The 15,520-nt window shown below is 36.2% G+C and overlaps 2 protein-coding genes and 1 long non-coding RNA gene across 3 annotated transcripts in view; 1 reads left to right on the plus strand and 2 right to left on the minus strand.

The window, feature by feature from the left end:
• bnl (fibroblast growth factor branchless) overlaps nucleotides 1-8,009 on the minus strand; it is a 60,184-nt gene extending 52,175 nt beyond the window's left edge. The window contains exon 1 of the mRNA XM_015170330.3: nucleotides 7,298-8,009. The gene's annotated coding sequence lies outside the window, so the exon portion shown is untranslated. The remainder of the gene's footprint in view (nucleotides 1-7,297) is intronic.
• A 5,430-nt stretch (nucleotides 8,010-13,439) lies between these two features.
• LOC116650338 (uncharacterized) lies at nucleotides 13,440-14,095 on the minus strand. The gene is made up of 2 exons (XR_004303313.2): nucleotides 13,954-14,095; nucleotides 13,440-13,648 (listed from the first exon to the last, which is right to left on the minus strand). It is a non-coding gene; the product is annotated as an uncharacterized lncRNA (long non-coding RNA).
• Nucleotides 13,922-15,520, plus strand: LOC6632452 (uncharacterized). The gene is made up of 3 exons (XM_002056478.4): nucleotides 13,922-14,045; nucleotides 14,105-14,528; nucleotides 15,036-15,520. Exons 1-3 carry the CDS (start codon nucleotides 13,984-13,986, stop codon nucleotides 15,228-15,230), a joined length of 681 nt encoding a protein of 226 aa, XP_002056514.2. The 5' UTR covers nucleotides 13,922-13,983; the 3' UTR covers nucleotides 15,231-15,520.

Below are 15,520 nucleotides of genomic sequence, written 5' to 3' on the forward strand. Positions count from 1 at the left end.
ATGTGCTAAGTTATAAAAAAAAACACAAGAAAATACTCTAACCAAAAATAGCCAAAAAAAGGAAAAACAAAATGTGGATTGTGTATAAAATAACACCTAGATGTCGGCTACAACAGACAAATGAAATGTATCTTTTAATGATCCGTGCTACGTTTCAGGCACAACGTCTGTCATTCATAAGTTCATAAGCCCGGGGGCGCATAATCAACAAATTATGTAGAGCATAAAAAATAATGTGCCATATAAGCATATTATACGATGGCCGAGCCATATCATCTGATATCGTTGCCAAGGAGCTGCCAACTTGTGTGGCAATTTAATAACAGTAATTGTTGGCCCAGAAAATTGCCGCCTTTTCTTGGAGTGGTCAGTCCGCCCCGTTGCCCAATTGAGAAAGCGAAAGTCTTTTTTATTATTTTAATCACATGCGCACACAAATAACAGGTTGAAGTATACCCTGGAGATAATTTCAAATTAAAAAATGTAATACATTCTTATACAATTATTTCCTCAGACCAGCATTTATAGATACAGTAATAGATTTACAGATAGGGAAATTTTAGAAATGGGCACATAAAATAAATTGCTGTTCTGGGAATTAAGTCGCCAGTACCTCTCGTATTATAGCCAAAATTGCTAACCGACTTTTTTGTAAAACAAAAAATACCCCAATTGAATTCCTTGTAAGATTAAAGAGTCTGAGTTCGGTTTAAGGTTAAAAGTCTTAATTGTAGAAATTTAAGACCCTTCTTTCTATATTACAGAGTAAGCTCTAAAGTTTTCTATTTGCTTATTAAAGCTCTCCCACACACTGCCAAGACTGCTTTATATTACGGGGTATTTACAGGTCTTGTATTTACTTACTCGGCCAGCTGACGTTTTGCCATACACTGCCTAGACCTAGTCATTGAACTATGCGTCTGTGAGCGCCAAAAGCGATTATCAGCCGTTTTTTAGCAGCGCCAAAAAAAATGTGTACGCCTCAAACGGATTTGACATTTGCTTTGTTTAGTTTCGCCGTTTTTGTTTTTCTTGATAGGGTTTTCGCTGACAGATGGCTCCGAGGTTGGGAAAGTATCGCCGCGGATCGCTGAGGCAAACTGGTCGCCAGTAAATCTGATCAAGCTGCGCAACTTAATTAGTTCATGTCAGACGCATGGCTGCCCCTGCCCCTACCCCTGCCCCTATCCAACCGATCCGCGACTCACGCTTGTGACTTGAGCTTGGGCAACAACACTCGCCATAAGGCAGGGGGGGCTCGGTCTTAAACATTTATCACCTAAGCAACATTTGAAATTTAAATGCGATTGTTTTTGTTTTCAATGTGTTTTTTGTGAATGCAAATTTTTTTATGCTTATTTATTTGTGCTGCTAAGTCGGATATTGTGATATTAATTTCATATAACGGCCTAGTATATATATATATATATATATATATATATATTATAGTCTATTAATATAAATATGCATAGTTATTTGCATTAAATAAATACGTAAAGCCTGTTTGCGCTAACATTTGAAAGCTGAACTTTTGCTTTTGTTTTTATTATTATAATTATATTTGTTTGATATGTTGTTCAAATGCGTTTTGGTTTTTTGTTTTTATCTTGTTTTCATGCCATTTGCTGTCATCAATTAACTTTGTATTAACTTATTTTTTATGACATTTTCTTATGCGTGTCAGTGAAAAGATCAAGTTTAGCCAAATGCCAGTGCTATAAAAGGCCACATAACCAATATGTTGTGTTTATAAGGAATTCAATTTATTTTTAGATAGACAAATACATTTTATAGTTTTCTGTTGTTGATAACAAACTTTAAAAAAGAAATCACACACAAAACAAACCCATAAAAAAAATTACAATAATTCACTTAAGGACTGAATTTTAAGACATTCGTAAATATGGGTTCGCAACAACTTTTATGACAACAAAAAATTAGAAACTCAACCTTTAAAAAATTATAACCCCGTTTTCAAAATGCAAAAAAAAAAAACATAAAGACAAGAAAACCAGTTTTGAAACATAAAATTTATTATAATAAGAAATTTACCAAAAATAAACTTTATAGTCAATTAAATTAAATTAAAAATATTTTTTCGCATTTATTTACAGTGTTAATTCCTTTTCCATTGATGATGTATTCTAAACGTAAATTGTGGTACGTATAATATAATAAATTATTCAATATTATTTATATTTAAAAACTTTTTCTCTTTTATTGAATGCGTCACAATTTCAAAACTCCCTTGCGATCCCACAAATTCCACACTAGATCTATCCTTTCAATGCCTCCTCCATTCACCACAATTTCAATTTTGGTAATGCAACTTGGCCAAAACACAGCTAACCGCAAAACCCACTTACATTATGCTTTATGTGCAAATTATACAGTTTTCTTGCAATTCTCTTTATTATTGTGGTTACATATTTTTATTTATTTTTTTTTCTTTTTGCTCAACACTTGGCTGCATGGATAGCTTTTTTTTCGTATTTAGACTAGTATGCGAGGCAATAAAAATAAATTGCCTCAAACAAAACTCGCCGAACAAACAAACAAAGTCGTGTTAATGGCGTGTTGTAAGAATTTTTTCGGCCCAATATTTATTTAAAACCAGACCATTTAAGCCAATTCAATGCCAAATCAGGGTATAATGCGAGTTATTGTACCCTGTAGTAAAATTTAAGGTATATATGTATATAATGTTGTGTCTAAGAGTTAGTTTGTTTTAGACAATACGATGAGAGGATATTTTTCATTATTTTCCAAAAATTTCAATCAATTATTTAGAGTAGCTCTAAGCGTAATAATAACAATTGACTACAGGGTATCTGCAAGTCGCGCACTTTCAACGTTTACGCTCCTGCCATAGGCTGATATTCTCGATGAAAGTGAAAACATTTTCAACAAAAATATAATAAATATCTCAAGTTAAATTATAATAATTTATGCATTGCATATTTGCTTAGCTTGTGACTTTCGGGTTTGTCTCTTAGTCACACAAGTCACAAGATTGAATAAGAAATATATAGTTCACATGAAGATATTTATATAAGGCATAAAAGTGCTTAGAACGTGATTGATGTGCGGCAGCATTTGGTGACAGCCTATAGATAAATGTCCGTCTATTTGAATGCAAACAACAAGATATTAAGATGCAGCCAAAGCATGGATATTGTCGTTGCAAGTGTAAAATATATATATATATATATATATATTTTATATATATATATATATATATATATATATATCTATATATATATATACCAAATGCATGAGTATTTAAGGAGCTCTGTTCTGTTTCTGTTCACTCTCACGGCAATTGTCGATTTCAATGCAATGCGTTGTCATTGCGGGCCACACGAAAAAAAACACTCACGTGTTTACAAAACAATTAATTTTCTTTGGAAAAACAAGAAAAGCAGCAAACTATCGTAAGGCCGACTAAAGGGGGGGTTAAACGAAAAGAAGAAGACAAAAATGAAAAAGATACCGAAACATAACTCAAACAAAAGGCAACAGCACAAATGCACTAATCGTTGTGCACTTCATTTGTATAGAAACAAATATACCAACAACAACAACATGAACAACCAGAAGAGCTGCAGATACTTGAGCGCTCGCCGTTCGTTCGATACTTGCCCAGCAATACGAGTATTTAGAAAGCATCGGAAACACAGAAGAACCCTGAAGTAGGAAAAAGATGAAGAAAAAAGGAAAAAGTGCAGCGCGCTTTTGTGTAATCGATTTGAACCGGAAGCAATTGGGCGAGACGCGTCGTTGCTGCGGCTGCTGCCGCCGCAATCCTCTCGAGAAATTCAACTATTTTAAATATTTAGTGCACGAGACAAGCGAGGGCAAAGCCACAGGCACAGTCACAGCCTCAGTCACAGGCAAGCAGATCACATGTGTCCGACTATCTGCTAACTACAAAGCAAATATCATTGCCTGAGCTATTGACAAGTGTATCTGAAAGATTTTTTTTTCGAGATTTGCACGCGTTCATTTCAAGCTTTTAGTTAGGAGAAATGCAAATCAAAGCGTTGCAAGAAGAAACTGCTAAATGCATCTTTAAGCACCAAAGCTGTCACCATAAGAAATATATGCTGCTTTCTAATAGCTATTTAATATGTATCTACAGCTTTAAAAAGTATATAACATGCACTCAGCTGCGCACAGAAGTATCTACGAATGCATAAGGGTTATCTAAAAGTATCTGTAAACTCCTGAGTTGTCAGTGAAAACTTCTGACTTTCACTAGATATCTGTTAATTAGAAAAGCATCTGGCAGCTTTCTGGCCTTCAAAAGACGTATCTACAACTCTATTAAGTAATCGGCAAGTCTCTGTCAGCACAAGTTCCAGGCAAATCCAAAAGTATCTTTAAACTCTTAATTTGCCAGAAAAAAAAAAAACACAAATCATAACAATTCAGAATTATTTAAAAAGTACATTTATCTTCTGGAGCCGACAATAAATATCTGCATATTTAAAATATTATCTACGAGCTCTGAAAGATATTTACAAATGTATCTGCGTCTCCACTAAGCATGAATTATAATGAAAATGCAAAAGAATTATAGAGACTCCCACACAATTTCGCACACTTATTGTAGACTAATTAAAAGTCACGCACTTTACGCGCGAAATTGAAAGAAGCAAAAAACAAAAAAGTGCTGACAAAAAATCAAAGACAACGCGACGTATTAGTAATGTGAAAAGAGACAGCAACAACAACAATTACGTTTAGGATATTTTTAAAATGCGTCAAACAACTAAAAAAAAAAAATAAAAATAAAATAAAAGCTTAAAATGTGTAGAAAATGTGCGACGATTTTCTTGGTTTTCTTTTGTCTTTTTTTAGGGGCTACGATTTGTACCTCAAGTTTTGTGTGCGAGTGTGTGTGTGTGTGTGTGTGTGTTGGTGTTGCCAAATGTGTGCCGCACATTATGTGGTCTACTGTTCACGCTTCGTTAATGCAATATAGCAAAAACAAAATATAGAAGAAAACTGCATTTTTGTGCTGCCAACTCCCCTCCGCTCTACTGTGGCTTCCCCTGCTGCTGGTGCCAAGGGGCGACACTTTTTGCGCCACTTTCAGCTAAGTACTTTACACTATTTACGCACATGGCCATAAAACTTTGCGTGCGATAAGCACTATCTACCCCGACACCACCAGCTCTTTGATGGTATATAATGGGCTGTATTTCATGTTATTATTGTTGTTATTGTATTTTTGCATAGAATTTCCAGGCCTATCAATCAAGCGTGGCGCGTACACGAATTGTGTCAAAGTGCAGATGAGAATGCGGTTGCCCAACCGCGTCATGAAAATTAACAACAAATGGAATTTCATTCCACAAATATAGTAATTCGAATAGTCCTATAAATATTTCGTGCTTGATAATCGTGCAGCTTTTACGACAGCAGCCCAGAAAACGAAACGAAAAAAAAGGCACACGCTACTCTCTGAGGTATAATGAATGAGTTTTGTTTTACGACTGACTAAATGGAATTTGGTTTATTTAATGGCCGTATCAGCATTTAAAGTCCAATTCTATTTTATAAATATTTGATACAACTACAAGTTTTAACAGTTCTTAGTTTCATTGTTTGCCCTTTTGACTTAGATGTTTGCGTTGACGTAACGCTCAATTGTTAAACTCTTCGTTTTTTTTTGTAAATGAAATTAATAAACATATGGCTTGTAATTGCATAATTTATCCCGTAAGGATTAGAAGACAAATTGATCTAGTTCGAAAAGATGTTAATCCTTATCGTTCAACTTAAAAATAAAAGTAGATCATATTTAAATAATAAAAAAAACAACCACAACAGGCTCAACATATCAAGCATTATATTAATTTAAATAACCCGATCTTCGATTTTTATACGCAACCTTATCGATATCATTCTTTTGCCTGTGATCTTTGTAGTTTATACATATCATGTGATTAGCAGTTGTTGAACCCGACGCGCACACACAGCCGCAGCCCGCTTGACGTAACAAATAACGCAAATTCGCGTGCGGACGCACACACAGATACAGATACAATTGCAAAAAAAAAAAAATACAGCCACAGATACAAATACACGGCGTCAGTTGAGCTTAGATAACTAGCACCATGCTGAACTGTTAGATAACAGCAGCCGACAAGTTTTTAGGACACAAGAATAAAAATGTGAATAAGAAGAAAAGGAAAGGTTTTGCGAATCGCTTGAGATTAGAAACGCGTGTGTTCCGATACGCGTACTATAAGATACGCATGCCGGCACACGCAAACAGATACACAGCCATAGTCGCGATAGAAAGATTTCGCAAAAAAAAAAAAAACTATAAATAAGCCAATGAGAGCTGCGCAACGCACATAGAATTTTATTTAATAGAAATTTCGCTTTCATCAACGAGCCTGTCAGAAAGTTGCCAAATTAGTAAAAAGCAAAAATTAAATAAAAAAATAAATGAATTTATTTTGTTTATCTGAATAAACGGAAAATTACTGTGTATGGACATAACTGTTGACACTTGAAAAAAAAAACACACACACACACGCACACACAGCAAGAAATTAAAAAAGTATTAAACAAAATGCACTTAGTATTGGAATTAATCGAACGATTAAGCCCTTAGATTTAATTTTTGTTTATTTTTTTTCTATGCAGGCGTTGAAATCTAATCAAAATATGAAATGAATATAATTGCAATTAGCAGCTAGCTAATAGAATGTGTGCTTTTGCCAATTTTATACACTATATTATTATTTGTTTAGCGGAAGCGAGAGTTAACCCAAAAAAGGCATTGACTTTTGCCAGATAAATATGATGAAATTGAAAATTATAGTTGATAGCTAGCAAATGAAAAATTTTGATACGATTCAATTATATTTTTTTTAACAATTTTTATATATTTTAAAAAATGTATATATTATTTTCTTCGTTCGGCTGGCTGCCAAGTATAAAGTATTTCAATTTGTTTAAATGTCAAAATTTGTATAGCATATACATATATAAGAACACATTCGTGTCTGTGAATTCTTCAAGTGCATAGCTTAATCCAGACAAATTTATTTAAAAGCTATTGGAACACTAATTAGACACTTAAAGTTTAGCCAATCGTCAGCAAAAATGGAAACTTTTTGGAAATTCTTTTTAAACAAAAACTCAAACCTTCAGCAAAGCTAATAATTATTTTAAGTAGCAGCACAAATAATATTTGCAATTTTTTCTTGGAAAGAAAAAACAAACTTGAAACTTATGTAACGACAATTTTTTTTCTGACGAACTAAAATTTACGCACCTTTTACGATTTGTATTTTTAGTAATTTTCCTGCAGACGCTTGTGCTTTTTTCCAAAATCGTTTTATTTAGACTGCACTTTGGCACACTTTAAAAAATTTGCACAAATTTGTTGCAGCAACAATTCAACATTTTCGTGTTTTGCACTTTAACACAGCACTTGATTTTATTTATTATTATTATTTATTTTTCTTTTTGTGAATTATTTGTGGCTATTCTTTTTTGAATGGTTTGACACGTTTCATGCCAATTTGATTTTGAACGATTTTTTTTTTTCGATTTTTACAAGCACCAAATTTGTTTGGCAAATTGTGGAAAATGTGTGAGAATTGCTTGACAACGTCAACGGCGTCGATTTCGAAACAAATGACGAGCATTGACCGGCAAGGCCCGCTCTTAAGATGCTCTAGAGAAAATATTTAGTTGTTGCTTAATGTTAGCACCATTTGCACAATTCTTTTAATTTTATTTATCGCCTCTAGCTATAAGTTTACACAAGGTATCGTAGGGGCGAAAACTATGTGAAAGAAAAAACCGGAACAACGATTTCGAAAACGACAAAAAACACGATCGACTCGACGCTACGACAACGTCCTCTACCAAATAAAGAAAAACAGTTCGATTTCGTAAAAAATGAAAATTCTGCCGACGGCGCTATCAGCGGACCCTCCGCTCAGTGTGTGTTGTCAAATGGGTTGCCAGCGAGTGACTAAAAATAAGATTTCATTCAAACGTACGCCACTCGGCGTTCAGCTCTGCTGCGTCGCTCGTGTGTGCTTCGGGTCTTTCGTTCGGGCTCTTTGCGGCCAGCCGTTTTGGCACTAGGGCTGTGGAGTTGTATCCAGGCATTAGCCAGGAAGCATATCTGAAGCATCTGATAAGCATCTGCATGTCGTACATTATATTCTAGCAATAACTATTACTCTGGAAATGCATATTTGTATATTGTTGTTAACCTGAACTGGTATCAGGAGTGGTTGCCCTTTTCTGGTTAAAAGAACACAATAATATATATTTGTAAGAAATTTGTGTTTGCTAACGGCGTTTCTTTCGAATAAACTGGGGAACAAAATTATCCTGAAATTTTCAGTAATGCGATTAAAATAATTAAATGCGACATTTTAATATTTTCTATATTTACTTACCTGACTTATAAGAAGCAATAGAGGATTTAGTTTAGCGTAGTCGGTTCTTTTAGAAAAGAAAGTACCGTCAATTTAAGTAAAGAATGGAACTGGTTCCGAATCTTGCGTCAAAATCTATAGTAGATTCTCATCAATAAAAAAAAACAAAACAATTTTATGAGCTGTTAAAATAAAATACATTTATATGTGCTTTTAAAAAAAGAATATAGCTTAATTTATTAATATATTTTAAGTTCTATTTAACAAAACTGGGTCTAAAAATGTCAACAGTTTAACCACTTTCATCGTATGCTTATTAAAGGTCATATTTCTCCCAGTTCCATAATTTGCAGCATTTCCTTGTTACGTATTTTGAACTAAAGCGTCACGCGCGTTTTGTGCGCGTTTTTGTAGCGTTTTTGGAGATTACAGTGCTTGGGGCTGGCGTTTGTGCCTTTTGGCGCGTAGACCCTGTTTTTGCTTTGGTTTTTTTTTTTGCTGATTTCACAAGTGCACAAACACCAATTAACATTTGCCCAAAGTGCAGCTGACATGGAATAAAAATACAAAAACAACATGTAACGGATACAATCGACTGCGTTATACTCGTTCACAGTCCAATAAAAAACCTTAATCGGCAAATTAATTAAGAGATACGACCCCAGCGAGCGTAGGCAAACAACAATAGTGTTCTTTCCAAATATGGCTTAAGAGCCATAGAATGTGGAAGATATTTTCGCTGCTTGAACGTCGCCCAGTGGACAGAGCCCGAAAACTATAACAATTTCTCGAAAACGGATATACGCATATATATTCCAAATATCAAGACTAACCTCAAACCGGCTTAACAAAATTGCGATAATGCAGTCAGATCGAAAGCCGGGCAAGCATTGCATCAATCCAATATACCCTTTTCATCGAACACGTGAACGTGTATCACAAATGACGCACAAAACGCGTTTGGGGATACACCAGCAAGAGGGGGACGTTTTACCTATTTTTATTAACTGGGCCAAAGGAGAGGTGCTTCATTATTGTCTCCGATAAGCGTTTAAATATCGCGAGGGCGTTTCCATTCGATAGACTGTGACGTTGGGTCATTATAAAATAAGATGTATATGTTTATTTAACGAGCCCATTTCGTAAAGGTTCTACACTCGCAACTAAACGATAAGTCATAAAACTTATTTTTGGCAATCCACAATGCAGTCTAATTATATGAATTTTGGCCAACAGCTGCTCGGACGCAACTAAATCCCGGAATGCCAACTGCCAGCTGTTAAATGCAGCAAGCCTGTTAAAAATGGAACAAAATGGCTCAACTTTTCAGCTTATGTTATTTATCTTATCTTTTCGAGTGGAGACACTTATGAAAATCACATGCCCCACATAAAAAGTCAAGCGATGTGTACATTGAACTTGACTGCTAATTTGGCCAAATATGGCAAGCTATTTCCTTGGGGTAGACGTCCACGTCACGGCAAATGATAAGAATGTGGCAGAGATCTAGTAATCGGAGTATTGAACTATTATCTAACAAATCGATAATATGGTAGAGGAATCTACGAAGAACGAATATAATATAATAACTCTTATTTAATTTATTTTAAATATGTATGAATGAACGTGTGTATGTATACATGTGTGTATGTATGTCTGTTATGTAGTCTGTAGTATGTAGTCTGTTAATAGTCTGCTACGCTGCCTATTGTAAAGGATATAATTATTAACATTGCCTTCATATGCGATACTTATAAATTCAAGTAATACCGTGAGGATTTCATGCGTTGACTATAAGTGTTTTAGGCAGAAATGGCTTTGGCGATCAAATGCTAAAATAGAGTAACAGGATACCAGATCTGGAAATAAACAAAATTAAATAAAAACAAGTAAGAAGCTCTAGCCGGGAGCTCCCGACTAGGGGATCCCCTGAACCCTCTTCTTCCAACATCAAATGCTTATATATATTTTATTTTAGAAACTATATGTCAAGTTTGGTGACTCTAGCTCTTATTATTTACCAAAATTGCCCAAAAAACAGGATATCGATATCGATTTTTATCGATTGCTTGAAAACGGAGTAAGTTATCGATTTTTGGAAACAAACTCGATCTGCGCGGGAACTAGGAGCATCTACATCTAAAATTTCTCTAGTCTCTAGCTCTTATAGGTTCTGAGATCCTTGCGTTCATACATACGGACGGACGGACGGACGGACAGACAGACGGACATGGCTAGATCGACTCGGCTATTGATGCTGATCAAGAATATATATACATTATGGGGTCGGAGATGCTTCCTTCTGCCTGTTACATACATTTGGATTTTGCACAAATACAATATACCCTTATACCCAATTTTAATGGGTTCAGGGTATAAAAAAAGGCGATCAAAAAACTCTTATTTTTGTATAGGGCATGTATGTATGATTGCAAGAATGTAGGTATGTATTTATGTATGCATGTATGTATGTATAAATGTATGTACACATATGTATGTATTTTTGTATGTATGTATGCATGTACATATATGTGCGAGTGTACGTATGAGTGAACCAGTTTTGCTGAACCTGTTTTGCTGAACCAGTTTCGCTGAACCAGTTTCGCTGCTGCACATTCAAAACCTTTTTGTCAATATCGCCCTACTATTCGATTCTCATGATGTCAATTAAGCCTTTAGGTTTTCATGCGTTGATTATAGGTGATATAATCGAAATAGTGTTGGCAACGTAAATAACTTTATATCTTCTCATACTCTAACATCAATTTACGTTTTCTTTCTTTCATTTTATACTTCCTTCTTTCTTCTACTCTTACTAAATTGCGCTCTTTTCTTTTTTTTTAGGATTGTGTATGTCATACTAATTTCCACAATATAGATTCCTAATCTAAGTGATTCCCTCACCTAGTCCGCCCAAAGGGACCAGCGTTTAAGCTCTGCTCCCTTTGAAAAACATAGTTTCTGAAACAAATTCCATTCTAAGTTAATGCTAAGTGCAACTCGCAACCCCAATTTGGATAGAACCCAAACCAGAAACCACATTTGGAAAATATGTGCCCAACATTTTAGTCGTTGCCAGCGCATGCCAAATGTCAAGACCCAGCCCCAGCGTTGACCTATAAATAACTAAAGACAAAATGCGTTCCCCCCCGCAGGTTTTTTGGGCTCGATTCCTGCAGTGGTGACTGTTGCACGCTTTGTCCTTGACTCTGCCCTGCCACGCACACAATTAAAATGATTAATTAAGGCGCAGGACAGCAGGACATTTTACAGCTAATGACTTAATTAAGGCTCGAGCGCTGTTGAGTGTTTCGGCTTAATGTGCTCGCCTCAACAGCCGCCGACCTTTGACCCTTTTTCCGTGTAATTGCCTAGCCGCCTGCCAAGATGTTGGTTTAATTAAAGCGTAGCCAGAGCAAGTGGCTAAATATATGTGTTTTTCGAGCTGAGCCGAGCCGATCCTCCTGCTGCTACTACCTTAGGCTGAGTTGTATCCAAAACGAAATGAACTGCTGCCGGGCAGCTGCTACGATACGCCCCCCTCTTCACGGAGACTGTCACATTATTAAACGCTTCGCTGGCTGATCCTGACAAACGTGACTGCCTATTTTACACCTTGTTTAAGAGCAATCGCACGCGTTTCTTGCGCGTTTATTATCGCTCGCGGCCGCGCTCAATCCACGTTCAAGGCTGCGCGAGTTTCCTTCCTACTTGTAAGCTGTCGATTTGTTGTGCTGTTGTGCAGCTCGCCTTTTGACCAGATCCACATCGTTCCGATTGTCCCAGATTAAATTACAAAATATATTGTCATGTACATTGTCATGATATGATAGTTGATATGTAGTTGCAGATTTCTACCCTGTGCAAGCGAATGAGAAGGGTAGCATAAAGTTATGCAAATATCTGTTACATGAAGAAGCGGGCTGTCCAGTATATGTTAAGATCCACACTTATATCTGAGACTGAATTGTGCCCAATCGTCTATATGAATCCAGGAAATATTTCAGCAAGAGCTACCTTGTTTACTGTGTTAGTTGGTACAAACTCTTATTGGTATAAAAAAGAGGGCTTATGTCGGCGACATTTTAAATTTATTTTTAATATTTGAAAAATTGCTTATGTTCTTTTCATCTATCTTAGGCTTTTTCAGATCTGTTTACAGGGCAACTAACACTCGTGAATTCTCGTTTGCTGCCAACCCTTTTGTTTTGCCTTGATTAAGCACGATAACAATTGATATCTTTGTCGCCGTTCCAATCAAATGCGCATTCCGCCAATTAACTGATTTAGCTGAACAATTTCGTCATAATACATTAGCGGGTATTAATTTTTCATCATCGTCGTCTAGTATAAGTGCACTATAACGCAGCTAGAGATAATTTATGTTAATAAAATTGTAACCGCAGCCTGTCAGCAAATGGCGACAAAGACAGCAAACATTTAACCAGCAGGCAGACACTTCAAATCGAATCGAATCAATTACAACTTGTGCTGCTAATGTAATATCCATTGCTGTCTTTTGTTTTTAGCCAACTGACTGACTGATTAATTTGAACAACTTGCGAGATAAATAACCGTGCGCAATACAAATAATTCTTAACCCATTGCTAGCTATTGGCCTGAAAGAAACCCTAACTTTATTCGAAGACCTAAAATGCTTTATTTAATTTAATTATTAATGAATTTAAATAACAGCTATGCAAATGCACTAAACCATTGAATAATATCTGTTAGGGCCTGTGTGAATGTTGTTTCAATAATTCAATTATTAAACGGAACATATGGAAGATATATGTGAACTTCTGTTTTTCTGGGACGCGAACCTAATAACTCGCTGCTATCGATTACTTGAACAATTCATCTGCCTACGCTAAAAGCGATAAATAAAATAGCTATAGCAGTTTTTCAAATGATTGCTCGATTTATTATTGTTCTTTTGACAATGAGAAAACTATTTTCCGGCACATTTAAAAAACAAAAATCTTGAAATTCCTAAACAAAAATACGTTTTTCCTAGACTCTCTAAAATTGACCCAAAGCAAATCCAAGTACACATTTCCTAGAGCTCAATGCGAATGCGTCAACGGCAATTGTGGGATAAATATTGAGCGTTGCGATTACTTTACGTACGAATATGCAAATTTCAATGGACTCTCGTCGGATCTGTCGTCGCAGCGGTCGCCAGTTGGTCGCCAGTTGGAGTGCCCCTAGCTGGGTGATCGATTATGCTGGAAGTGATTGCAACAGTTGCTAATCATAATAATAATTGATTTGTAAATATTTTGATTTAGATTGCAATGCTAATCAAAGTGCAGCCGGACTGAAAAATTATACATAGATACAAGATCAAGGCGGCAGCTCTTATGTTTCCGCGCAAATTATATATATATATATAATATATAAATCATATATCTAATATTGTGCAGATGGAAAAATTAAGGCGGTAATATATATATAAATATATGTATAAGGAAAGTGAAGAAGTTGTAGTTTCAATGCCTACTTTATATAGCATAGCAAAATTGTTAGTTACCTTAGTTTTTCTTTAAAAATTTGCCTTTAAATGTCATTGCACCATGAGATACTTGCCCAGCAATTGCGACAGCTCTATGGTAGGGATTGGCGGTAACTATTGCCTCTCTTTACGGATTTGCCGGATGTTGCTGATAAACGACTGTCAATAGCCCAAATCACGCTGTTCCACAGACACGTCGCAATCGCCGGCATTGTCTAGACCCAGATGAACGCCATTCTGGCGGGCAGGAGCCACAGCATTGCCGCTCCTCACGGGCCAGCCATCAGCCGGCGGTGGACAGTAATCATGTTGTGCCCCTTCTGCACATCTGGCTACGGCTGCACTCGCTCACGCCCCACTCGACGACGAGCGGCCAGCTGCGTAATGTATATCGTCTTCGACTGGAACAGCGCCCGCTGCTGCAGAACCTGCGCCAGATCGTCTCCGTGCACTGGAAAAGATTATGTCGCAGGGCGTGCCCAGTGTCACAAGTCGCTGATAATACACGGTACGCGATGAAGCGCAATCCAGCGCGGGTTGTGCAGAGCAAGCGAGAGAATTGGATACAGTACTTGGTCCAGATCTTTACGTCGGTATATATTGAAAACTAATCCTACACAAAAGCCTACTTTTAACCAGTTGTCAGTCAATTTAGTTGTCGAAAGTTATCGATCATTTTTCATTTATAACATACATTTAATTAGATGGTGCTATTCCAAAATGAATCTAGGCTCCGATGCTATATGTCCAAATAGTATTCTCAGATTTTATCGATCTATCGCTAAGCTATTAAAAGTTGGTTTTAATACACATTTTATATCGCAGCCAGCAGATTTAAGGACTACCAGAAGAGCCTAGAAATCGCCTTGATCTATCGATATCTTATCGATAGCTATCGACTTATATTACACAATTTTATGTACATTGTGATAGTCTTACATAAAGCCGAAATTATGTAATGCTGCGAAAAGAGCTTACTTTCCATAAAGAAACACTCTTGATGTGACTATCGACTAGCTATCGATAATTATCGATTATACATAATTCCAATAGTTGAGAATTAATTTAAACATTTTCTCCTATATACTTCATCCCTAAAGATATCCAAGAGCCTAGAACAAGCGCTTGTCCCTGTGGGTCGTAAGATCACCTATGAGAGTACATCGGCAGCCATGGAATTATTGGACATAAGAGTTATTTCCGAACAACTGAACTCTGTGCTCATTGATTATATGGTTAACAACGATGTATATTTGATGGACCAATCCCGAACAGCGCTTGGCGTACTTGATTAGAAGCCGACATAACATATCCAGCATTTTCAAGAACGTGCTATTTTTTATCCTATTTGTAGTGTTGTAAAACGCTCGCAATAAACCAAATTGAGCAGCTACCAACTGGTTTAAAGCCGTCGCGTTGCAGACTTAATTCTAATTTAGTAGACTTATCACGCCCCTGGGCGTTTGCCAGTCCATAAACTGCGCATAAAATCGTTAGTTTGGCCAAAATCAAGATTTTCAAGCCAATATCTTGGCCATTGATTGATGGAATCGCCGCTTGAAAGTGGTTTAGCCAGTTGCAGGGA

The sequence above is a fragment of the Drosophila virilis genome, chromosome 2 (assembly GCF_030788295.1).
Source record: "Drosophila virilis strain 15010-1051.87 chromosome 2, Dvir_AGI_RSII-ME, whole genome shotgun sequence".
NCBI classification, from domain to species: Eukaryota; Metazoa; Arthropoda; class Insecta; order Diptera; family Drosophilidae; genus Drosophila; species Drosophila virilis.